The sequence below is a fragment of the Besnoitia besnoiti genome, chromosome XIII (assembly GCF_002563875.1).
Source record: "Besnoitia besnoiti strain Bb-Ger1 chromosome XIII, whole genome shotgun sequence".
Lineage (NCBI taxonomy): Eukaryota > Apicomplexa > Conoidasida > Eucoccidiorida > Sarcocystidae > Besnoitia > Besnoitia besnoiti.
The window spans coordinates 529,173-552,938 of NC_042368.1; the positions used below are offsets into that span (position 1 = coordinate 529,173).

General features: G+C 55.3%; 5 protein-coding genes across 5 annotated transcripts; 1 reads left to right on the plus strand and 4 right to left on the minus strand.

The window, feature by feature from the left end:
* Positions 1 to 1,453: 1,453 nt before the first annotated feature.
* Positions 1,454 to 2,851, minus strand: BESB_030450 (peptidase c13 family protein; the record flags this gene model as incomplete). Its single annotated transcript, XM_029361713.1, has 1 exon — positions 1,454 to 2,851. One exon carries the CDS (start codon positions 2,849 to 2,851, stop codon positions 1,454 to 1,456), a length of 1,398 nt encoding a protein of 465 aa, XP_029215180.1.
* Positions 2,852 to 5,054: 2,203 nt separating this feature from the next.
* BESB_030460 (radical SAM domain-containing protein) lies at positions 5,055 to 10,699 on the minus strand (the record flags this gene model as incomplete). Its single annotated transcript, XM_029361714.1, has 11 exons — positions 5,055 to 5,143; positions 5,839 to 5,888; positions 6,183 to 6,220; positions 6,604 to 6,644; positions 7,047 to 7,172; positions 7,322 to 7,427; positions 7,529 to 7,582; positions 8,001 to 8,152; positions 8,451 to 8,552; positions 8,994 to 9,030; positions 9,731 to 10,699. 11 exons carry the CDS (start codon positions 10,697 to 10,699, stop codon positions 5,055 to 5,057), a joined length of 1,764 nt encoding a protein of 587 aa, XP_029215181.1.
* A 1,916-nt stretch (positions 10,700 to 12,615) lies between these two features.
* Positions 12,616 to 13,948, plus strand: BESB_030470 (uncharacterized protein; the record flags this gene model as incomplete). The annotated part of the gene is made up of 2 exons (XM_029361715.1): positions 12,616 to 12,884; positions 13,333 to 13,948. 2 exons carry the CDS (start codon positions 12,616 to 12,618, stop codon positions 13,946 to 13,948), a joined length of 885 nt encoding a protein of 294 aa, XP_029215182.1.
* Positions 13,949 to 16,640: 2,692 nt separating this feature from the next.
* Positions 16,641 to 17,258, minus strand: BESB_030480 (putative vacuolar protein sorting 29; the record flags this gene model as incomplete). Its single annotated transcript, XM_029361716.1, has 1 exon — positions 16,641 to 17,258. One exon carries the CDS (start codon positions 17,256 to 17,258, stop codon positions 16,641 to 16,643), a length of 618 nt encoding a protein of 205 aa, XP_029215183.1.
* A 2,296-nt stretch (positions 17,259 to 19,554) lies between these two features.
* BESB_030490 (polo kinase) lies at positions 19,555 to 21,597 on the minus strand (the record flags this gene model as incomplete). Its single annotated transcript, XM_029361717.1, has 1 exon — positions 19,555 to 21,597. The coding sequence occupies one exon, from the start codon at positions 21,595 to 21,597 to the stop codon at positions 19,555 to 19,557; it is 2,043 nt and encodes a 680-aa protein (XP_029215184.1).
* Between the last annotated feature and the right edge of the window lie 2,169 nt (positions 21,598 to 23,766).

Sequence of the window (23,766 nt, forward strand, 5' to 3'; positions counted from 1 at the left end):
AGTGACTCGCCTCGTGAATGCGCAATACCTTTTTCGAGAATACGAATACTCGGCATGACTCCACTGTAACCAGCCTTGCGCGGAAGCATGCATCATGTTATATATATATATATATATATGTATGTATAATTATAAATATTTGTTATGTATATCTATCTAAATGCATTTTCCGGGCAGGAGAAGCGCAGACCCTACACATCGATGAAGAGGCTAGAAAGCTCGCAAACACTCCGTGCACGAACCTCCGTTTTTCTCACCCCTGTGGGGGTGACTTTATTAGCATCTTTTGACTGCGCATCTGAGACATTTCGAGATGGATTATACATGAGCTCCCTCGACGCAAGCATGCGGCGTCTCTGTATTACTATATCCGTATATAGAAATCTGACTGCATCTACAGCGATAGATCTATATATCTGTATCTATACATTTGTATGTAGTCAGGGCCGCCGTCTATTCCTGTCTATATTTATAAATGTATGTTAAAATATGCGGACCTGACTGCGATTCGGGATAGACGTGTGATGCGCAGAAGAGAGCGGAGAATACTCGGAATGCGTTAGAAATCGAAGAATGTCGTCGTGCGGCACAGGAGTAGGCGCATAGCCCGCGTTTTTTGTTTTTGCATTTACACAGTAGGCGTTCCCTTGCCAAGCCGCAGTGCAGTTTTTTTAAGAAGCCAAGACTTTCCCGGGGGCGGGCAACGCATTCCTCTCAAAAAAGGAGACTTTTTTTTTTCGATAAAAAATCGATTTTCCAAGCGATCTGTAGTGCCGACTCGCACACACCTCCCCTGACCCGAGGCAGAAATGCAGAAGCAAAAACCCGATTGAAGACGAGAAAACAGGCCAGCAGAGAAGGGGAAGCACGCCAGGAAAGAAAAAATGAGACCGACAGGCACAGGCGCCCAGAAAACGGCGGAAAAACTCAACTGGCGTTGCAGTAGAAAATCAGCCCGACATACGCACGAGACGCCCTCGCCAGATCAGAAAACTTGAGTCGCTGCTCGTGTAGCCTCTGAAGCTGCGAGACACAGAGAATGCACGGTATGCCGAGTCTGCGACGACTCTCTCCACGAAGCCGCAGAAGCCATTCTAGGCCTTCCGCGGGCGTCTCGCTCCCCCGGTGTGCGCCGTTCCTCTGCAGCGACGCCTGACTCCTGCCGCAGTGAGATTAGCAGCGCGGACAGACAGAAGAAAGAGAGAGAGAGTGACCGGAGACAGGGAGAGGCGCGCAGGCTGCGAGGTAGCGGAGACCTGCGCGAGAAGCAACGCAGAGGCAAGCGCGACAGACGGCACGCGCGCGAGTCTGCAAAGGAGGACACGGAACGGATCGCCGCGGCACCGAAGAAGCGACAGTCGCGAGAGACAAGGCACTGAGGCGACCCAAACGAGAACAGAAAAGGCGGACACCAGGAAGAAGAAGGCGCAAACGCGCGGGGGACCAGATGGCCTCAAAGCAACGCCGCGGCTGCGCCAGTCGACCCGAGTGTGACAAGCATGAGCGCCGCGAAGATTCGCGTGTGTCCTTCTTCTTGTTCTAGAGAGGAAAACCAGTGCTTGAATAAGGGCTCTTCGGGTTTGGCCTGCGTCTTCGGCGCGCCCGCCGCCGCGTCCGCCGACGCCGCTGCGCGACCTTCTTCTCCCTCTGGCGTGCGCTTTTTGAGGAGCGCAAAATGGTTCGCGTAGTAAGTCCCGACGGAGAAGGGTTGCAGGCCTGTCGCGTCTTCTTTTCCGTCTTGTTCCTCTTTCGCAGGCCTCCCGCCCTGCGAGGCGAGGGGGTAGACGCCGTCGGTCGCGAGCAGCGTGGAGGCGGCTGCGAAGAACTCGGTCAGTTTGGTGTCTGCGAGATCTTTGTCGAAGAGGTCAGTTCGCGCGGACGCAGTGGACATGAGTTGTTTGCGCGAATAGCTGCCGAGGAGCTCGGCGAAGGTAGCCGCGGAGTTGGCGTCGCTCACGCGTTTTTCGAAGAACTGAAGCGTGTAGTAGGTCCAGCGATCGATCACGGCGACGCCGAGGACGCCGTCTGCGTGGTGCGAGTAGCTGTTTTCCTTCAGCTTCGAGGAAGCCATGCCGAGCACGCCGGGCGTGGAGATCCCGTCGAGCAGGGTGCTGCCCTGGCAGGTCTCGGCGATGACAAGCATGCGTTTGAAGCGTTTCTGCGCCTTCATCTGCGCGATGGCATCGCCCAGGTCGACCGTCGTGATCTCCTCCCAGTCTTGGAACTTGAGAAACCCCTCGCCGCCGTGACCTGAGAGGTACAGCAGCACGTTGCTGCTGCCGTCAGTCAGCAGGCGCTTCCCGCGCGGCGTCGCTGGATCGTGGCGCCCAGCCAGCAGCCGCATCAGCGCAGAGACCTGCACTTCGTCGCCGCGGTAGTCGACCTCCACACTCTGCAGGCTCGCGCGCTCTGCGTCGTCTGCAAAGTCCACTGCCGTCTCCCCGCCGTACAGGTTCAAGTTGCGCGTGTGATCATTGAAGATGCGCCCGGGGAAGAAATTTCGGGCAGAGCATGCGTGATCATCGGAGAGCATCAAAATGATCTGACTGTCGGGGATGCCCAGCCGCTTCACCGTGTGGTAAATCGAAAGCGCGTTCGCCGTGTGCCGGTAGTTATACCAGTACCGCGAGGTGTTCACAATCACCGCCCAGTTGTTGCGGATCTCCGGCGAGAAAAAGCCGGAGGGGGGAATCGAGGACGCCGAGCTCTCTGCCCGCACCCACCACGCGCCGAGACAAAAGAGAGCAAAGAGCCACACAAAACACGCCGATGCGTTCTTTCGACGCTGAAGCGAGGCAGAACGCGCAAACACCGCGGCGCGCGTGCTCGCAGGAAAGCGATCTGTCGCCATGACGGGGAGGCGTCACGGCGGGTAGGACGAGGGCGGAGAGTAGGCAGGCGCCGCGGAGATAAATAAATAGGCCGCGACGCAGGCACAAAAGAGCGCGAGAGAACAGACGTGAAGGCAGGACAGATACCGAGAAAGCCTCTTTGTTTTCGAGTCGGGAACAACTGCTGGAAGAAGTCGGCGTGGCGGCGGCAGCGGCTCGAGCGACGAATGGTGGTATACAGAGCGGCGAGACTCCGCCGAAGCCACAGAAACCGTTGCCACGCCGCGGGAGGCTTCAAAACACAACGAGAGACAGATTCCGGCGTGCGTGTTGGCCTCTGAGAAACGGACACATTGCAGGTTTACCTTGATTTCCCTGCCCTCCACAAGAAAAGGCGCAGAGGGAGAGCAGCAGTGAGACAAGACGAGGGAGGGGGCCTGCACGGTTGCAGACGCCTGCGAAGGAAGACGGGAGTCAGAGGAAAAAAGGAGCCTGACAGGGTCCCTACAGAGAAAGAAGCATAGAGAAGAAAAGAGAAGAGAACGAGAGACGAAGGAAGCGAAACTTCGCTCCAACCTCCGAGTGGAGGCCGACCCTCAGTGTGCGTACAGAGTCTCGCAGCATGCGCGGAAAGAATTACAAAGATCCAGCGATCGCGTAGTCTCTTGGCTTACCGCTGTTTCTGGATGTTTTCTTTCTGGCCTTTTCAATGCCTCACACACGCGTTTCTCCTCGGGCCTAGTTCCTGCAGAGAGAGAGAGAAACCCGTAAAAAGCAATTGGAGGGCGGGTGGAGGCTGGTCGCCTCGAGCTCCGCTGCGGCTCTCCGCGCCTGCGCTCGCTTTCCGCCGGCAATCCAGCCGCGACCTTCGTAAGGGGGAAACTGTTCATGCGATTGGGCTGAAAGGCTCGCTAACAGGTTTAAGACGCGAGGGAAGTTGCACGCGAGGGGAAGAAAGGCTGTTCACTCTGAGCGACGCACCTCTCAGGCAGCGACCGTCGCTCATTCTTGTCTTCCCTGTTGTACCGTCGCTAGCCGGACGGCTCCACGTCCTGAGGTTTTATACAAATGTCTATCGAATGCCCTTCAGGTTTGTGCCACTGTCGCTAAGTCGTCTAACTGAATGAGCAGAAACAGCCCGTGCGCACGCGGAGTGTGTCACCGCCGCACCGCCCAACAGAATCGAGGTGTCGCACTTACTTCTCAGGGAGAGTCCACCTAGAGAAGGGAAAACTAGTCGTGCATGCGCCGCAGGCTGACCGAAGATACTCCGCAGTGACTCTTTCTGACTGCCTCGCCACAATCATCATTATATGTTTAGAGAGGATTCGGGGATGTATGTATATATATATATATATGTCTGTAAGTCTGTATATATATATATATATATATATATATATGCTCAGGTTCAGTGCGACGAGACGTTCACCGCTTGTTGTGAGACAGGGTATGCAGATGAGGCTACAGAAGTGAATTCCAGAGTTATTTGCCCAAGGGCGCTGCAGCCCTCTCTCGAGCGAAATATAGAAGTATACGTGCGTGTATGCCTACACGACTAATGGATATCACCTTCGTTTTGGTGAGCGACTTGTCTCACTCCGAAGGAGACTGCGAAAAGTCTGTGTGCCATCAGCTCGGCGAGTTGCATGCGATCTTGTGTGCGGAAGTGAACAGCCTCGCGCGGGTAGCTGAATGCCACTTTCGGCAAATCAAATTCTCGATTTTACGAATGGAGAAAAAAGTGGGTTCCGCGTGGCGGCTGTGTCAGAGCTACAGGTAGCACCTGAGCCAGAGCGCGCGAGTGCGAGTAAAACGAACATCGACACGTATCCATATGATTGATTCACGCTTGCTTTGACTGCATCAGTTGGTATGTAATAGTGAACTCTGGGTGTTTTGCCTATCTGACCACCTCACGAGACAGCCGGCAGTGTCTCTTGATCGACCGTTTTTTGAGTTACTCTTCGTCGCGTCTGCCTGAGGAAAAGCTGCTTATACGGAGTTGCATCCAAAAACGCCTCGACGCGTGTCGCATCCCTCCCACTGCTGCTCTATCCTCTTGGCTTGCTTCGTGTTCGCTAGCGGGAGCCGCTGCCACTCTCCCGCGCAGCGCGGGGGTCATCTTTGAATCAGTCCGCTGCCATACGCACGCAGTACGTCAGCGCATGCGCATGGTCAACCGCGTTGCAGGCAAATGCCCAAGAAGTCCTCCGCTTTTCCTGATTAGTTTGTGAGCCTCTTCGCGAGAATCGCCTTCTTCCGCGCGCGCTCCTGCGCCTTCCGCTGCTGGGTCAGCTGCCCGATCTCGTACTCTGCAGACAGAGTTTCCCAAAAGTTCCTTTGTATTCTTCACTGCATATGATGACGAATACTGGTGCTGGAGCTAACTGAAGCCGAATAAAGCCTCGAAAGTGAAGTGAAATTTGACTCGGTAGGCATGCACAACGCTACAGCACGGAGACGCCCTTTTCGAAATACTGCAAAAATCCAGCCGTCACGCGAGAGATATTTCTGATAGAAACAAATGCATGAACATGCGCAAGTAGCCAGAAGATATACAGAGGCACACACGAGGCGACAGAGATAGGGAGTCGCGCTGCCGCACTCGCGGCTTTTCAACTAAGCCAGTCACCGCGTATGCACATCGACAAACAGCGGCTGGAGGACAAGAAAGGCACATGGGCGGCGCTGAATAGGCGCCGAAAACGGGAGCGGATTCGATATCAACCCCTCTCAAAACTTCTTCACTTTCAGGCAGCCGTTGCGCGCCTCTGGTGCCGCCGAACGAATACATTTATCCACTCAAACTCGATACAAAGACAGCTACGCATGCGCGTCCTTATTCGAGCGCGTGAAGCGACGCCACGAGGAAAGTCCTCGTCCGAAGGCCAGCGGAGATGAACGCAGAATGGAAATGCGGATTTTCTCTGCGGCGGAGGAGTACCGGCGCCGCCGCAGTTCAACCCCCAGGAAACGCAAAGTTTTTCGCGAACGGAGAGCGACTCACCTGCATGCATCTGCCCGCACGCGGCGTCGATCGTCGTGCCAAACGTGTGCCTGAAAGGCAACGACAAAGAGGACAGAAAACACGAGAGATGCTTCAAGAGCTGTTCGCCGTCTCGTCTCTAGCGATTTACGGTGTCCAGCCCTCCTGTGGCCTCACACACACCCGCGAGTCCTCAGGCAGCGCCGTCTGTGCCTGCGCCGCACGCAGGCGCACAGTGCCAACTCTGCGCTTGCAGGGCACGCCACCGCAAGACGGAAAGAGAGAGACTATCGCTGTTTGTGTGGACGGCGGCTTTAAACTTCTCCCGCGATTTGAGGCAGGCGCTGCAGGCCGCGACCACTCACCGACGTGAAACCGACAAATTCAGCTTGCGGAGGATGTCCTGAAAGCAGGAAAAAAGGACAACAGAAGAAAGAAGAAATACGTGACCGACTGGGCAGGAGGCACGACGAGCCCTGCTCGGGAGGACTCCAAGCAGGAGAGACGAACCCGAGGACGAACAAATCAGGACTAAGAGCAGTTCTATCTTCAGTAAGATCCAACCGTGCAGTCATCGCTTTCGTCATTCACAGCACCTGCATCTACTCTCCCCGCCTCGCCTCTATCCACGCAGCTCCATCACATGTATGTCTACAGTGGGTAGAGCGCTCAGCCTGCGATATGCGATAAGTCAAAGCGCTCCATGCACACGACGCTAAATAGGCGGGAGGCCAACCGCGCGTGCGCTGGTTCAGAAGTTTCAGTTTTTGCGTAGCACTCGCCCACCGTGAACGAATTCACTTCGACGGACGACGGAGACTCCATTCCTGGATCGACGCCTTGCGCTGAGCGGCGGCACCGGAAGAAGCGAAAATTGAAAAAAAATGGGAAAAAATAGAAATGAACACAGCCTCAGACGTCGCTTTACGAGCACACTCGGCAGCTCAGACGGCTCTACGGCGTGTTGCTTGACCTCTTCAACAGACGCGCAAATCATCCTCTATTCGATGCATGCGCGAGTCCACTCCGCAACGAGAAAAGCGCATTTCCGCGGCAAGCGCTCTCCGCTGCGACTAGGAGAAATAGAAAGGTGGAACAGCGTCTGTGTCCCGGTGTCTAGGCCCAATTGGCCATGTATGTATATAGTATAAATACTCATCTTCGTTTGAAGGATAGAGGTGTGAGGGCGCGCAAATGCGTAGTCTGAAGTCTCGAACTCCGCTTCGCACGGGGCTTGAACGGCTTGCCTTTGTTGTAAGGAATCACGTTGACGTGGTAAAGGTGACGCGTCTCTCTGCGGCGGTCGCGGAGCAACTCAGCCAGCGCCCGCGCGTGAGCCTCAGAGTTGTTTCGCCCTGAGCGAACCAGAAAACTCTCACGCAGAAACCTCCCTCTCGTCTCCAGTCGGCGATGACTTCCCGTTGGGTCGGCTGGATGCGCAGCGCGAGCCAAACGCGCCCTAGAACCCCTGAACCTCCCCGCGCGCAGCCGCGGCGGCGCCTACCTTTAATAAGTATGTAGGAGATCCAAATGCGGCGCCCGGTCTTCGCCAGGCGCTCGTCGAGGAGCTCGAAGACCTCCTCCATCGGGTACATGCTGTTTGCAGGCACCTGCGTAGCGCAAAGACGAAACGCAGTCCCTGACTCTCTCAGCTGCAGTCTGACGCGCCACCGCGGCTCCCGAGTTGCCGACTGCTGGCTGCGAGACTCACCAACAGATTTCGCTCCTCCGGAAAGGGCGAGTGCAGCGAAAAAGCCAAATTCACCTGCGAAGCGAAACGAAAACCCGCACGCACATCCATCCACGCGCACGGGCCCTGCATGTATTCGCAGAACTCGTTCGACTGAGACGCGTTCAGAGAAGGCTCCTTACGCTGCCGCCGCCCTCGCCTGTAGAGCGCCCCAAGGCAACGTGCCGGCGACGCGAACAGACGATGTTCCACAGAACCCTCCATATCTACACTCTGTAGAAATCATGTATACGGGCGCGCAGACGGGCGCGTCGGAGGGACCCACAGAGAACGCGCAGCAGAGCTGACGAGGCGCCCGCCCCCCCAAGAACCGCCTGCATGGTTGACTCGTCACTGCGCTTTTTTTAGCAGAGTGTGAAGCTGTTCCCTTTGGAATACGCACTCCTCTCTGCGAACGACGCAACGCTTCTTTGCGCCGCGAGTCTAGGCTGACCTGCGGAAACTCGAGCGTCAGTTTTTTAATGCCAGACAGCACGCCGAGAGTCGAGACGGCAAGTTTCCGCGCGCTGAAGTTGAACAAGAGTGGGTCGGTTAATATGCGGAGAGCGTCAAACACCTTCGGGTTCGCCAGCGGCTCACCCATGCCTGAAGGGGGCAAAAACGCAGCAGACGCTCCCAGTCATAAATAGAGTCAATATATGTAAATATGCATGAATCTATGAATACATACGCATCTATGCAGTTACACATACATAGAGATTGACTATATATATATACATATATGTACATATACATGCACATACATATATATATATACGAAGATGTGCACATCTGTGTCGCTATATATATATATATATATATATATATATATATATATATATATATATATGAATGTAGGTGCGAGCCTGCAGGCATGGGCGCGTGGGGAGGCAGCAGATCTCACCCATGAAGGAGACGGAATCGATTTTGATTCCCTCGCGGAGGAAAAAGAGGACTTGGTCGGTGATCTCGTCCGCAGTCAGGTGCCGCAGAAATCCCGATTTTCCTGGGAACGCGGAGCCGCAGACACGGAATCCCAAAGCGGAAGTGCGTGCGGACAGCGCCACGAGGAAAACGAGAGAATCGGCAAAAAAAAAGCACGGCCCTCGCGCGAACAGCCAGCAGAGAAAGGCCTTCAGGGCTTTAGGACAGCAGAAAACCGACTAGGCGAGCTACACGCGCTGCAACGCGTGAGAATCGAAAACGATACCCGAGAGGGCCCTGCACCCACCGGGAGCGGGAAATGTGGGGTGGAAATGCACCAGGCAGTTTAGATGCGAGTTCAGAGACGCCGGGGGGGGAGAATGAAGTCGCCTCAGTCAGCCGCGACGCGGCGCAAATGTGGCTCCAGAGAAGGAATCCAGACGAGCGCGACGAAGCCGATGGAGTAAGCAGACCGAAAATGAAAACCATCGTGAAAAACAAAGCCGAAATTCGGGAAACTTACCTACAGAGCAAAAGCTGCAGTTGAAGGCGCATCCCGCCTGTAGAGAGCCGCGACACGTAGAAACCCGCGCATGCGAGAGAGACATCCAGATTCGTGATTAAACAGACATGAACAGCGGATGAGCACTGGCGAGGCAGCAAATGAAAAGAATGTGGAGCGCAGGGGAATCGCCCGCCTGGTTCAACCGACGCCGAGGCGCAGAAAACTCACCTCCGCTTGCGAATGAAGACGGCAAGATTGAAGAACTAAAATTATACAGGCGAGCAAACAAAAAAGGGAAAACATGCACACGCACGTGCATGATTGACAACCACAAAAAAAGACACAGAAGTGAACGTCGTGCTGTGCGTCGAGAGGAAATCCCTTCAGGCGAACACGCATGCAGACTCAGCCATCAGCGGCCTCTACAGTGAGAAAGAGGACTCGCAGAGGACAGCGGCGAGGCCTATACGGATATATGGATAGATAGGCAGATAGATAGATAGGCAGAGAGATGGATACATCCATAGATACGCATAAACATACATATACACGTATACAAATAAACGCATATACATACATCCACACCTATACATAGCAATGTATATATATACGCATGTATACATACACATGTATGTATGTATGTTTGTATGTATGTATGTACGTATGTAAATGCATACTTATGAAGAGGGACAGCAGACAAGCCCTCTGCAGATACACCAGTGCACAGCGCGAATGACCTGCAACGTTTCGCGTACCTGAGATGAGACGCAGAGTGACGTGTGGTTAGGAAACGCGAGCGCCACGGCCTCGACTCTGGCGTCGTCCTGCCGGCACTGAAAGAGGATTTTTCTCGCCTTTTTATCGGACTTTTCCTCAAGCTTTGCAATGCTGAGGAAGCTCTCTGCTTCCCGAGGCGCCCTTGCCACCTGCGCGACGCCATCGTCCGCTCCCTCCGCAGATGTCACAGCCTCTCCCCGCGCCGGCGCGCCGTCTCTCTCGCGACAGTCAGAGCGAGAGACCTGCAAGGCCCCAGACGTTCGCTTGCCGCCACGTCCGCCGTACATCTCTCCAAAGAGCTCACGCAGTGCCGTAACCAGCGGCTTCCCAAGGCGCTTCATCTCCGAAATCTCGCAGCCCGAAGAAGATTGAAAGGAAGAAGAGGACGAAGAAGGAAGAGAACTAGAGAGGGAAGCGCCCTTGGCTTGGCGCACCGTGGGACGGTAGATGTGCTCAAGAATCTGCTTGTAGCGGAACGGCTCAAAGCCGCCGGCCACCAGCAGCCGCTGAATGCGCTGCAGCCGCGGCGACGCAGTTGCTGGAAAGGGAGACCTCTCTTCCGAAGACGCGGGGTTTGCAGGCGGTGAAGGCAACGGCGAAGACGCAGAGGAGGCAAACGCGCACCGCACTCGCGCAACAAGCGAAGACGCCCGAAACGAGAGAGAACGAGAGAGTGGAGAGAAGGAACGAGACTGGAAAGGAAACTGCGACGGCGAGGCGAACGCTTGGGAAGATGCAGCAGACATCGCGGGAGTCGACAGCGAGCGAGAAAGGCCGTCGCGGCAAGCGGGTGGCGCGGCTCGCCTTCGCGGCCGCTGAGGCGGCGTGCTCTGCTCAGCTTCTGGCTCATTCGCCCCGCCGCAGAGAGAGTTGACTCTCGCGCGAGGTGAAGACCGCCACAGGCTTTGCGCTCGAGGGGCGCTGCGCGGCTGGGCGAGCACACGCATCTTGAGGAGGAGGCAGAGCGCGGTAGCAAGAGAGTATCAGAAAAAAAAGAAAAAAACGGAGAAAAAGAGGCGACTCAGGGAAACACAAGCAGGAAAAGTCCGGGGGCAAAAACGACCGCGTAGGCGGGGGAGTAGGGTGGAAAGCTCATCGGCGTTGACTGGCCGCGCGAGCAGGCTGCACTTGCTTTCTCCTTCGGTTCATTGATGATCATGCATTTGGAAATGGACTTCTACTGGTACACATTTCGGACATCTTCTTGTTGGAGCTGCCCCTGCCATCTTCACTCAGAGTATCTACACTTCTTCAGCTCCTTACTTGCCTACTAGTTCCAAAATGTTAACCCAGACAAAGGCACATCAAGTCAGGCGTGGATGCGCAGCCTAGTGCAACGAGAAAAGTTTCGAGGGGTCCGACGCAAGCGGCACAATCAAAAAGCAATGCATCGCAAAACTCTTCGCGCTGAAAGCTCGAACCAGGCACCGAAGCTGAAACGTTGAAAACTTCAAAATCGAAAAACGCGAGAGCGAACAGCGACTGCGGACAGCTGTAGCTCGACATGCCAGACATGCGCATTTTTGGAAGCGACGCGGCTTCTTCGCCGCGGAAAAGGCTGAGTCAGACGAGAGAAAATTCTGAACACGAAAAACGACGCGAAAGAAGAAAATGGACTCAACGTGAAGAAAGCGGACAGAAGAGGAGCGACACAGCGCCCAAACGAGACGAGCAGCGCAGCAACGAAGAAAAACGGGCTCCGCCGCCGCGCCTGCAAATACGAGGTCGGGGGCGCATTTGAAGCCTCCCTTGGAAATCAGACTCAAAAGCGACCGGGCAGAATGCAGGGGCTTTTTGAGGCAGAGCAGATACAAGAAAAACGGAGAAGAAAATGACATTCTTTTAACCGCGCATGCGCATGCATCCGGCATGCACCGACATGACTCTCTCCCTGGGTGAGAAATTGTGTCTTATCCGTTAGAAGATTTCCGAAAAATGCATTTTGGTCGACTCCACAAGCAAGACTGCCCTTATCGAGGTCTGTCTGGTCTATCCCTACACATGCCCTGTCTGCCTGAGGAAATCTTTTCAACTTGTCGCTAGGCCTTTTTATATTTTATTTGGGAAGTATTGGAATCGAACCAATACTTGAGAGACAAAGATCTCTTTCTTTTTTTCTGCCTTGTCTCCAACCCCCGTCGACCCTAGTCTCGTGTCTCTTGCTCCACTGCTGCCTTCTCTTCTCGCTTCTGGTGCCGCTTCCCCCAGAAACGAGTTACTCTGTCTCCTTCTGTAACGTCTCGGCGTTCCTCCTGTTGTTCGTCGTTTCAGTTCCTCTCTCCAGCCCCCGCTGTTTGGTTCTTCCGCTGGCAAGTCTGCCATGGGTGGAGAGCAGCTCCGCGCAGCGCCGAGGCTTTTTTCTGGTTTGTTTCGCTTCACGTCGAAGTCCCTTCGTCTCTCTTAACGCCTCGATCGCGCCTCTGACCTGCTTTTTTTTACAATTTTTTCTTGCGTTTTTATTTTTGGGGGCGGAAGCGCTCACGTGTGACGGGCAGTTCTCTGCAGACATGTATTATCTATTTATATGCAGACATATATTATGAGTATTTTTGCGGAAACAGAGAGGCAGAGGAGCGTATATGTGTATGTAGCTCTGCGTGTATCTCCGCGAGCTCGTTCGTTGTAGACGTCACGCACCTACGCACCAGAAAGATACCCTATTCTCCATACGACGCCTGCGCCAAGAACCTAAAAGCTTAGTTTTTGCTACGCTTCGGTCTTCCCTGCTCGCCAGTTTCCTCCTTCGTGGCCTTCGATGGAGCTGGGGAACGCGAAAGCATCAACGCGGCGCGAGTGTTTGTTTCTTCTGTGATTTCTGCGGTCGCCTCGCCGCTTTCTTCCTCGACCTCGACTTCTATTTCCAATGGCTCATCTCCACTTTGGGGCGGCAGTCCCCGTCGTGTTTCGGAGCTTCCCCTCTGTGCGCGGTCACTCGCTGGCGCAGCCGCGGCGGACGCTGGCGCTGCCAGACGAGCTTCCAGGCGCCCTCAAACTCGTTCTCCTCGCCTTCAACAAGAAGCATCACCGCGAGCTGGAGTCGTGGACGCCGCTGCTTGCCTCGCTTCAAGAGAAATTCCGCGCGCGGAACCCCGACAGCCCCGGCGCGCTGAAAACTTATCACATTGTCCTCAGGTAGAGGAGCGAGAGAAGGCGGAGGCCGGCGCCTCAAACGGCTGCCCTCCAACACTAAACAGCAAAGACAGCGAAGATCCATCATAGAGAGGGCTGAAAGCGCCACGCACCAGCAGGAACGTGCATTCAAACGATGGAGATAGAACCACAGATAGAGGGAGAGGGGGATCGAAAGATCGATAGATAGATACTTAGACAGATATAGACAGATAGAGAGATATAGATAGATAGAGACAGATATATAGCTAGAAGTGTAGAAGACAGACGGACTCATTGCTGGGCTGGTGTCTGGCCTGCTGAAGAGTCGAATTTGTGCGGTTGGTGTAAATGAGCGCACGTGGTTGCCTGCGATCTTATGCTCGAGATGCGCATGCGGAGCCTAGTCACTCTCTCACGCTTCATTTTCGGACTTCTTTCTGTTTTCTGGCGAGCTCCATTGCTTGTTTAGGAGTCGCTCGGCGCGTCTCTTCAGCTGGTACCTCGAGGAGCGGTGGCGGCTGCTTCTTCTCCCGACTCCGCCGTCTTCATCTTCCGCGGCGTCGGCTGTCCCCGTGTCTCAAGCTCCCTCTCCCGCTGGTGCATCCTCTGGCGCGCCACACTCCGCCGGCACGGCCGCTGCGTCTGTGCCCTCTGCGTTCGCGGCTTTTTCTGCGCGTTCGCTGAGCTCTGCGAAGTGCGGCGAGGCTCTCGCGCGTCCCACAGAGCCGTCCGCGGCGGCGTACGCGGCGGCGCTGAACTCGACGTTCTTCGCGTACGTGGATCGCCGCGCCTTTCTGGCGCGCGCGTCTCTGCCAGACTGCCAGCGGCCCTACCTCTTTCTGCTGGACGAGAAAAACAAAATCACCTGGTGTGAACACGAAGCTTTCGGCGCGGACAAGGCGCTCGCCGTCCACGAGATTCACCGCCTCATGGACCTGCCCCCTGAGGACTCCAAGCTGCGCCTCGACGCGAGCAACGTCGGCGAGCGAACGCACCTCGCAGCCAGCCCCGAAGAGCCGCTGCCTGCGCTTCTCCATGGGGAAAACGAGAGGAGAGGAAGCGAGAAGACGGGGAACGAGGCGTAAGGCTCCGCGGAGGTCGCTCTGAGCCGTCTCTCTGCGCTGTGTCAATCGTATTGCACCGCTCGCTAACGGAGAATGAGGGAGAAGAGAGGGAGGGCACGTCGAATTCTGCATGCGTGGCGCGAGTACTCGGTCTTCCGAGCCGCCCTGCGGCTCACAGAAAACTCTCTACGAACAGGCAGGCGACACGCAGACGCGGCGCGGGCGCGTGTGCTTCTTGCGCGCCTCCGTCTCGCTCACTTCCGGCAAAGAGGCTCTCGAGGCGGTCTGCGTCGCTTCGTTCACCGCGCTGCGTTCGCCGCATTTGCATAGTTCTCTCTCTTCAAGCGCGAGGTCCAAACGCTGCGCAGAGAGTTCCGCTTTCTTTTCTGGTTAAGAGAGAGAAAGACGCGCGCGGGAAGGATAGGAAGGATTGGGGCGGACGAAGGGCGCCGCAGTGTCCTTGTATCGCGTTGATATTGTGTTTCATCGCTTGCCGCCGCGAGAGACTAGAAGCATCGAGAAGCGCGTCGTTTGCTATGTTGAGCCTCGGATGTTTCCGGTGGCGAAAAACAAGAAGTGACTCCCCTGACTGCCGCGGTGTATGCACACATGGGATACAGGTGCTATATACCCCGCAGTAGCCCGCGGAGGAACGGAGTGCGGAGAGTTTGAGGAATGCCAAAGGTAGAGAATTTCTGTCAGCGTTCGCGTGACGTTAAGCGAAGAAAACTGTCTTTTTAGGAGAGCAACACAGATTTTTTGTAGTCTTCTACATGTCTCCGTATCGGCGTCTTTAGCTTGTGGCGCGTGTCGGCCAGCGTCTTTTTCTTCTCTTGAACGCTTCAGCCGTTTAAGACTTCTCAGCTCTTCTCAGTTCTGTTGCATCTACTCCTTTCTGGTCGTGCCCTGCACGTGTCCTGCGCTGGAAACCGCGGCGATGCCAAATAGACGCGAAAACAGGCTTTCCATAGCTGATGGTGAGGAGCGGAACGCATCTACGCCGTGAGGCTCACGGAGTGCAGCACAGAATACGCACAAGCTAATCGTAGCGGAATCGCGCAGTGACGCGAAAGCCTATTCTCTCTGACAATCACCTAATGCTGCCATGCCTGAAAAGTTTTTAATTTTGGAAACCTGAGAGCCATGAGAAGCTGCCAGCGCTGTACGAGCACATGCAGGCTGACATGCTTGCACATCGACATGCGCATATAAAGCTGTGTATGCTTCCGGCTCTCTTCGTATCTCTCGCTGTCTATCTGTGGACTCATGTATACATATATATATTTATATATATGGAAGACTAGATAGTCACAAAGGGCTACGCATAGATATACACGAGAAGGCTTGAGTATGTTAACTTGTCTGACAGTGTGGGGAGCGCGAGAGAAAAATGCTCCTGGCACCCGCGGTGCGTCGGAGAGATCGGCCTCGACGCGCGAGAGCCTAGACATTCAACGGAAAAATGACGCTCCAGATATTCGCAGTACAAAAACAAAGGGGCCGTTGGAAGTAGAAAAGGCTCAGGCCTCCCTCTGAGGAAGAGAAGCTCGCTCGTGTCCTGTTTTACAACTCTAGAAAGGCATTCGTCTTCAGGGTTTTTTCTCACATGCCTCTCTTGCGCCTCGCAGACGGAGACAAGCGCGAGAAGAGGAAACGCGAAACGCATGACACACAAACACAGCAGAAACAGAAAGGAGGCAAACACGACACGAATCGCCGGCATTCCAAAAGAAGCTCTCATCGCTTTCCTCTCGCGCGACTGCGTTCGGTGCAGCGAATGCGAGCGAAGAAGGTAAGACGAAGCAGAGGGAGAGACACACAGACAGAGCGCATGTGTGAACAGAGAGACGGCCACGCGCAGTCAAAAAAGACGCGGAAGGAAGGCGACGCGAAGAATGAGACGAAGCAAGTCAACTACAGCTTAACACGGTCCCGATCTCAGCACGCAACCCGACAGAAAAGCCTCTCGCTGATCTCTACTAGACAGAGGAAGTAGAAAACAACTCCACTCGCCTCGGTCTGCCTGGTGGCGTCATCGATGGGGCTTGGAGAACGCAGCGAACATCCGAAGCGAGAGCAGAGTGGGCATCACACACGCCCGCAGAGGGGCTCTCTCTTCACAAACAGAATCTTGGCTTCTCTTCTCTCCCCTCCAGCAGGTGACCATCGCCTGCTTCTGCATGCAGATACTTACAAGTATCCGCACACACGTGGGCACGCGTATCGCAGGCGTCAAAACACTCGCGGCGTAAGACGCCAGAAGCCCTCTGCTACGGTCCCCCTGTCGTTTACGTCACGCAGAACAAATCCTCTTTTCCGACACGCAGGCCACCGATCCATCTCCATCGCTCTCTTCTAAACCGCCCGCCGAACTTGACGTCTCACGGCAGACCATCAAGGCGCACGCGGCCAGAAGGAATGTCTGCGTGCGCCACATCCGCATCCTGGATTCTTAGAGGAGGCCTCAGTGAACAGCCTGTGCCTTGCTCTCTTCACTCACAGACACACTCCCCCTTTTGTCACTGAGTGCATCCCTAGTCTCCCTCCGCATCGCCGCTGCGCGTTCGCGTCACCACGGGGACATCGGGAGCCCCGCTCTCCCCTCGCTCTCTCGTGTCGCGTGTGTGTGCGGCCTGTCGCCCGCCTTGCAAGAGGGGCGAGTGTCTCGCGCAGCCGCCTGTGTCCTCCTTTTCTTCTGCTCGGGTTGGCAAGGTCAACTTTCCTTGGGCGGCGCTGGCGCACTTTCGCTTTCGGAGATGTCCTTCTTGAACTCGCTCATGACGACCTCGGCTTTTCCATTTTTCTCCTCGTAGACGTAGAGAACGACGCTCGCGCCCTGCACAGCCATGAGCATGAATGACGGCACGCGCTCTGTCAGCCAGGGCTGGTAGGCGCCGGTTGCACTGCCGGGATTAACGAAAAACTTGCCATCGAGGTCGACCACGGAGTCTTTGTGAAGGTGACCGTACACCAGAATGTCGCAGTCCAACTTCCGCTGCCAGTGGAGCAGCGCGCCCGCGTCGCCGTACGGCACGATTTGGTGGCCGTGGATCAAGCCGACTTTGAACTGGCCAAACTGCAGAACCTTGTACTCGGGGAAGTCGAATCCCGTGTCTGTGTCGCCCTTGACGATGTGCAGCGAGGACGAAATCGAGCGGAGCGAGTCCACAACCGACTGACAGCCGACGTTGCCGGTGCACAAGACGTGCCGAATCTTGTCCGTGTCGAGCAGCTCGCGGAAACAGACCGGCAAGTCAGCTGCGCGTTGCGGAATGTGGAAGTCGCCAATCAGGAGCACCAAGTCTCCGAACTCAGTGAAATTCGTCCCCATTGTCGGAAAAACGAGGAAACTTACACGACGACCAGAAACGGAGTGGCGCAGGGAGGACGCAAGAAGGCGAGGCGAGACGGCGGAAAGACGGCGAATGAAGAGGGGGGGCGAGACAGCGAATGAGTTAGGCGCCAGGCGGAAAGGAGCCGGATGAATCAGAAATAGATGTGCGCACAGTGGAAGCAATGCCGAGGGAACTGACAAGTAGGCGTAGACGGGGTATGCAGCGTGTCACCGTGAATCTGTGCCTCTGGCTCCCCTTACTTCCGCCGAACGCAGCTTGGACCGCCCAGTGCAACACTGGCACGGGTCCGTTTGGGCTGCTCCTCTCTGCTGGAAATGGAAGTTAGAGAGAAAAGCAGCGCGCAGATGAAAAACAAGGCGCTGTCTGCGAACCTCGATATCTGTCAGCGCGACAAAAAGGCGGCGCACGATGCGTATGTACACAGCAATCAACGCGCCCGGACTTCGGTCGAAAAATGCGACAGTCGGTGTAAGAGGTGGCTCGGGGGCAGAAAGCAAGTGAGAACAGTTCACGAAAGCCGACGGCGAAAGGAACTTTGACGAATAAGCGGAAGCAAAGCTATTCCAACGACACTTAAACGCTAGTTTCAAATGTGTTCCGCTAAGCGAACGTGGTGACACGATGTCGACGGTGGCGAAGCTATGTGTTGAGGAAGTAGGAAAACTGACAGTGGGATACCGTGTGTCCTTATGCCGATAAGGCTTCCGTCAAGCTAGACGAAACAAGGGAAAGGCGAGATGGAAAATTATATTGAGGTATGGTTTGTTTTCTGATGTTTCTTCTCGAGGGCAGCTTCAGAAAGGAGGGTTACTGCCATCAGCACCTGCCTTGAAAGCAACAAGGGCGAAAAACACAGAGCATCATAGAGAAGAGGGGAAAAAATAGGCTAAAGACCCCGTCTAACGTACAAAATCCCTCCAGAAACGGGATCTGAGAGTCTTTGAGAGAAGCAGACGAGAACAATCCTGAGCGAAGGTCACTCAAAGAAAAGGCACCGCGCCGAAAAAAGGAGGCTGCATGTGGCAGGGAGGTGAGGACACGGGAGGTTGGCGGGAGCATCAGCACAGTAGAAGAGCAAACAAGGCACTGGCGTAATGAACATCTATCCGTGTGATTATCTGTAAACAATGTGTACTACAGAACGCGTAGTGACTCTGCGCGTGGGCGAAGGATGTCAGAGATGTCTTCTTATTCATGCGATCGATGTTGGTAGTCGTCACAAGGCAAGACAACGGGGTTCCTGGCCACTGTTGCGAGAGCCGTCAGATGGAAAAGGGTAGAGTTTCTGGCTTGTGTTCAGAACTAGGGCATAGCGACCCCTCTGTCTGCTCATCAAACCGCTGCATTGCACGAGCTGACTTGGTAGATTCACGCGGCGTTGCTCCGTGCACCTACTTTACAAATTGTGCTCGCCTCGTACATTCAATGGCTCGTTCACGCTCAGCAACAAGCCGAGTGTGAAATCCCTTTCTGCCCGATAGGGCAAACGGAATATTGTTATACGATGTATCTAAGCGCTGACAAAACGAGACCGGTGGTTTCTGCAAAGTTTCGTGCGGTCCAACGCGACGAAGGCACAGGCCGCATGAGATGTTGCAGAATGTGCAAGCGACAAACAGATGTGCATTAGTTTGCTTGGGTGCAGGTCGAATGGACGCGCAAGCGTAGTGATTTATCGGCGCAGCTTGTTGGAAGTGAAAGGAAGAAACAGATAGGTCTCTGACTGTAGTCGTGTTTGCGTGGCAAAAACGAGAACACTGCAAACTTAACATGCCTTCGCGATCGGATATATCGATGCTGATTACGACGGCAAGTATTTCCCTCTGAATATGTGAGGTGCCGGTCTGCAAACGAAACCGAAATGGCCGCTGCAAGATGGAAGCAGGTTCTGGCGCGGCAAGATGACGATTACACGAGGCGCGAAAGCGATGATCTTTGTCCTCAAACGGGGCACGGACTCGGCGTATCACGAAGTTTACGTTTGTGCACTTAAAATAGCAGAGATGTTAGACAGAATACCTTGCTCACAACAGTATGCGGCACGGCGGCAGAAGAAGCTGTTTTCACCCGGTATTCAAAAGTACTGGTAGAGAATAAGGGGGAATTGGGAAAAACGCAGTTCCACGGAAGCACACGGCATCCGCTTATAACAGCGTGTGCGACTCCACATGTATGGCGCAGGGCTCGCCACACACTCGTGCTGCATCGAGTATTGAAAAGCATATCGCGTGCTGCGCATGTCATCGGCGCGCGACTGGCTGCGACAGAAATCTAGGCAAATCTATCAAGGGCCTTTAGTTCTTGTTCGAGCTTCGTGAAGACCGGATCCCGTACTGCCCGGGTGGGTAACAGCCTCTGACGCGGCGTTTCCGCAAGAAGGCGAACAATCAAATTTTTGACGCCTGCAGGCATGTCGCGTACACAACTTGCGAACGACAACGGCTTCCGAGCCTTGGTTGTTCGTCGCCACTTCCACAACCTTCGCTTCTTTCCGGATTTCAGATCTAGGAGAAATGGCAGCTCGGTCCAGGGTTGTTTCTTCCCGGCCGAGGGACCAAACGGAAACCCTTCGCACCAGATTCGGTAGAGTACGCAGCCTACGTGCCAGGAGTTTAGCGAAGCCGTGAACGTGGCATTTCCTGTCGGGCGCGAATTCTCTGGAGCGCCTTCACTGTCAGTATTTGAGGCGCGATAAGGCGCGCCCTCTGTGGTTAGATGACGACCGCCTCCAAGAAACAGAGTGCCGTCAGCACAGACGAAGAAGTTGCCGGCTTGCAAATCTCCGTGCACAAGGCCGTGGAAGTGAAGAAGGGCGGTCAGTCGAACAGCCTGAATTGAGAAGCTCAGACGTGCCGAGAGGGCTCGTGCTCTCTCTTCTGTTGAGGGCTCTGTGTTTCTGCTCCGTTCCTCGTGGAACATCGAATCGACGACGTCGCTGAGAGAACCCGCGGCCATGGGGTACAGCAAGAACGTCTGGAGAAATATTTCCTGAGGAGGGGGGCCGTGGTGGCGGACAGATACTCTGTCGTCACGGCATGAGAGGATGTCTGCGGCAACCATCATCCTCAGCAGGCTGTACGCTAGGGCTGGCACTTTGTAGGGGAGTAGCAGAATCGCAGAGGACTCTTTGCCAAGAAGCTCCAGGGCTGATTCCGTGCCGGGAGCGGGGATGGGCCCACGTGGGTCCTCGAAAGCCTTCAAAGTCCACTGGTCTCCTGTTTCCACGCGCGTCACCTCGAAAGCGATGGCCCGTGCTCCCCGTCCGATCACGGCCAGTCTCTGCAGAGTCACTCGTTTCTTCGAGATGTCAGACGTGCATAGAATGTTGGAACGCCGTGGAAATCGTGTGTCTAACAGGGCCTCAAGACTCTGGTGGTGCAGTGCCTGCCTCGACTCGCGCAGCTTTCGAGCAAAATCAGCTGCGGCTTTCCGTCCACTCACAGGCATTTGAAGAAGAAGCTTTCGGCTTTCCCGCTTTTTCTGAATCCTTTGTCGCAACGCTGCCAGCATTTCTCTCAGTTTCTTCCACAGCCGCGAGGCCATACGGCGTAGGAATTCTTTAGCGCTCCAGAACGGCGACTTCTTCTCGTGTGAGAAACGTCCCACGCCCTCGAACCGCGTGATCAGCTGCGAAGGCTTTGACGACGGGGCTTTTCCAGTCATGGGTACACTCCGATAGAGGCCACTGCTTTCAGCGGACAACGGTCGCAGGGGGTGCATCTCCAAGTATTCTTTTGAGGCCAAACCGTCTTGGTTGGAAGAAGTCTTCGGTGCAGGGGTGTTGATGGGTTCCGGCGAAAAGGGATTTTTGGGCAATGCCCCCATGTCTACTGGAGATGGCATGATGCTTGCTGCGGACTGTTTTGTGTTGAGCGGGCGCTCGAGCGGGCGACTCGTAAAACCAGACTCGCGCTCCTCCCCAGATGACGGGGAACCTGCAGTCCCACGTCCCCCCGCTCCTGGCAGGGATGGAAACCGCCGTCCGCCATCGAATTCCGCAGCTTTTTCGTTTGCGGACCCCGCAGTTGCCTCTTTGCGGTCCGAAACATTTCCTGGCTTTTGAAGATCCGCCTCCAGAAGTAGGAAAACCGGTGAACCTCGACCGGTTCCACCGGTCCTCTCGACCAGGGGATCGCTGAGGTACCGGTGGTCGCGCGGAAAAGCCGACCTTGGGGGCCGGGCTGTAGAGTCAACTTCAATGCCTTTCGCCGAAAACTCCCATACGTACGCCAGAAGGGCAAACAGCCAGATTCGCTGACCTAGCGCCGCGCTGACGAGTTCGCAGGCACAACACCTTGTCTTCAAGGACTCCATAGTGCAGCAGCGTTGCTCGCGGGAAGAGGCCCCCGGTACGCTGCAGGTCCGTTGTGTCTGAGCCAAAGTGGAGTGTCCAACAGGACTACTGCAAAAGTCTTGAGCTGGAATCCATGAATTCAGGTCGGGGAACGGACTGCGGATCCGAAACGCGCATAACGCACGCACGGAATGTCGGCACCCGCGCGTCCTTGTCCTGAAAGGACTCTACATGCAGGTACACTGGGCACTGCTGCGAACGCGCTATCCAGTTTTGTCTTCAGTGTTCACGTGACGTCCCCTGCAGCACCGGATCGAGTGCCCCTGCAGCCAGCTGCCGGCCTGCTTCCGCCCTCCGCCGTTGCGCAGCGCACGAGGGAGGCGATCAGCTAGCCGTCAGTGCTAATTTCCAAGAAGACACGCGGGGCTGCAACTCAAAGCCAGGGGCGACACTCCTGCGCCAGGCACTTGTCAGGGCATCCACAAAGGGGCCGAAGGCTCTCCTTGGAGGAACTTGAGGGACTGTCACAGAAACGCCGTGCTGACACGGTCACTTTGCAAACGGGGTGTGGTGGAACGACACTCGCTGAAAACCGTCGCAGACCTGTAGGGCGCAGCATGCAGCCCGCCACGAATGTGCTAATTCATTTTTTCGTGTCTTCCTCGCTGTACACCGGCGAGCTGGATCTCTCTCTTCTTTGACTCCTACGAAATCAGACATACCTGCGTCTCCCCGGAGGTCAGGGCCAGCACGACGCAGTGTGTCCTGTAACGTACCACCCTTCATTCCGTCTCGCCAGACTTCCATCGTCTCGTTGAACAACGAAGGTTTTTTTCGGTGGCGAGACACGAAGCACCGTCGTCTTCGGTGCGTGCATTTCCAGGTCTTCAACGATTGTTCTGCACCTTTCTGTTTTTGCCTCGAGCAACACACGCAGACCTCGTAGAACACCCGCAGGCACCGGTGAGCCAGTGCATGCCTGGGCCTGCCTGGGATTCTACAAGTGAAATCCGATTGCTTCCACATGCACGCATGTGAGTACGAAATGGGGGAAACTGTAATGCTGTGCAAGCTCACTGCATGAGCGTATCGTTTCACCTCCGGAACCCCGGCATGTCTGGTTCTGGGGGCCCTCTCATCTTCGTAGATACACGTGTGCTGTATGACTAGGTCTTTGACACGGCCTGCGAAACGTACGCTCCACCGTCGCAATGCCAGTGGCGCAGTCGCTTCGACTGTCACGCGCGGAAGTATCCAAACAGAAAGCTGCACATTTCACCGCCACGTTTCAAGCGCGCTCAGACAGAAGTTGCCGGGGGCTCCGTGCACAAACAAGTTGCTAGTGTTTCTCCAGCGACCCTCCATTAGTGTTGCAAACCGCAGACTGACGGAATGCCGATTCTCGCTCGCCTTTGGAGGAAACAGAATCGCTTACCCCTTCCCTCCCCCCCTCCCCTCCCTTACCCCGACACTCTCCTTTGTCCCGCCCGCCCTTCAGCGCAGCCAGTTTACAAAAGTTTCAAGCGCTCGTTGAAGGTCATAAAATCACAGTCTGTTGAAGACTTTCTGGGAAAGCGCGGACGTTTCGTCATCGCCGCGCGTCCCCGCTCGTGCTGTGCGAGGCAGTCCAGTCTGTGCCTTGCGCTAGTGCCGGGGCTCTATCGCAGTGGGTCCATCTGCATGCATATACCTAAACAGAGGGATTCGTCTCCGTGTTTGCTTGACAGGCGAATAAGTGTGTATTTCGACTGCCTCTTTGGTTCCCCAGCGCAACCAGGGGCGAGGGTTCACGGCTCTATCGTACATCGGCAGCTGTGAGAAAACAGGCGCGCATTGTTTACGGCGGCTGAGGCAACTGCAGAAGTTTTGCACTTTGGCTTGTGCAGCACTGTACACAGACTAGGACCTGCTCTCTCGGCGCCCGTATGTTGAAAGCCACGTGCAGACAAACACGGACACGTCTAAGTTCCTCCTTCTTCACGAAACGTGGGAAAACACATGCAAACAACAGACTGCTTCAAAAATTCTCCTCAGCGGAGAAGGGCGAAGGCCGGTCAAACGTGATACACGTACGACGCTCGTTCCTCGCGCCAGAATAGAGCGAGATGAACACAGCTACAAGTTTCCCTTTCTCTCTTTCGAAAGCCGCTGTCGCCGTCACTCGTAGATAGACCCCGATCACGAGGGGG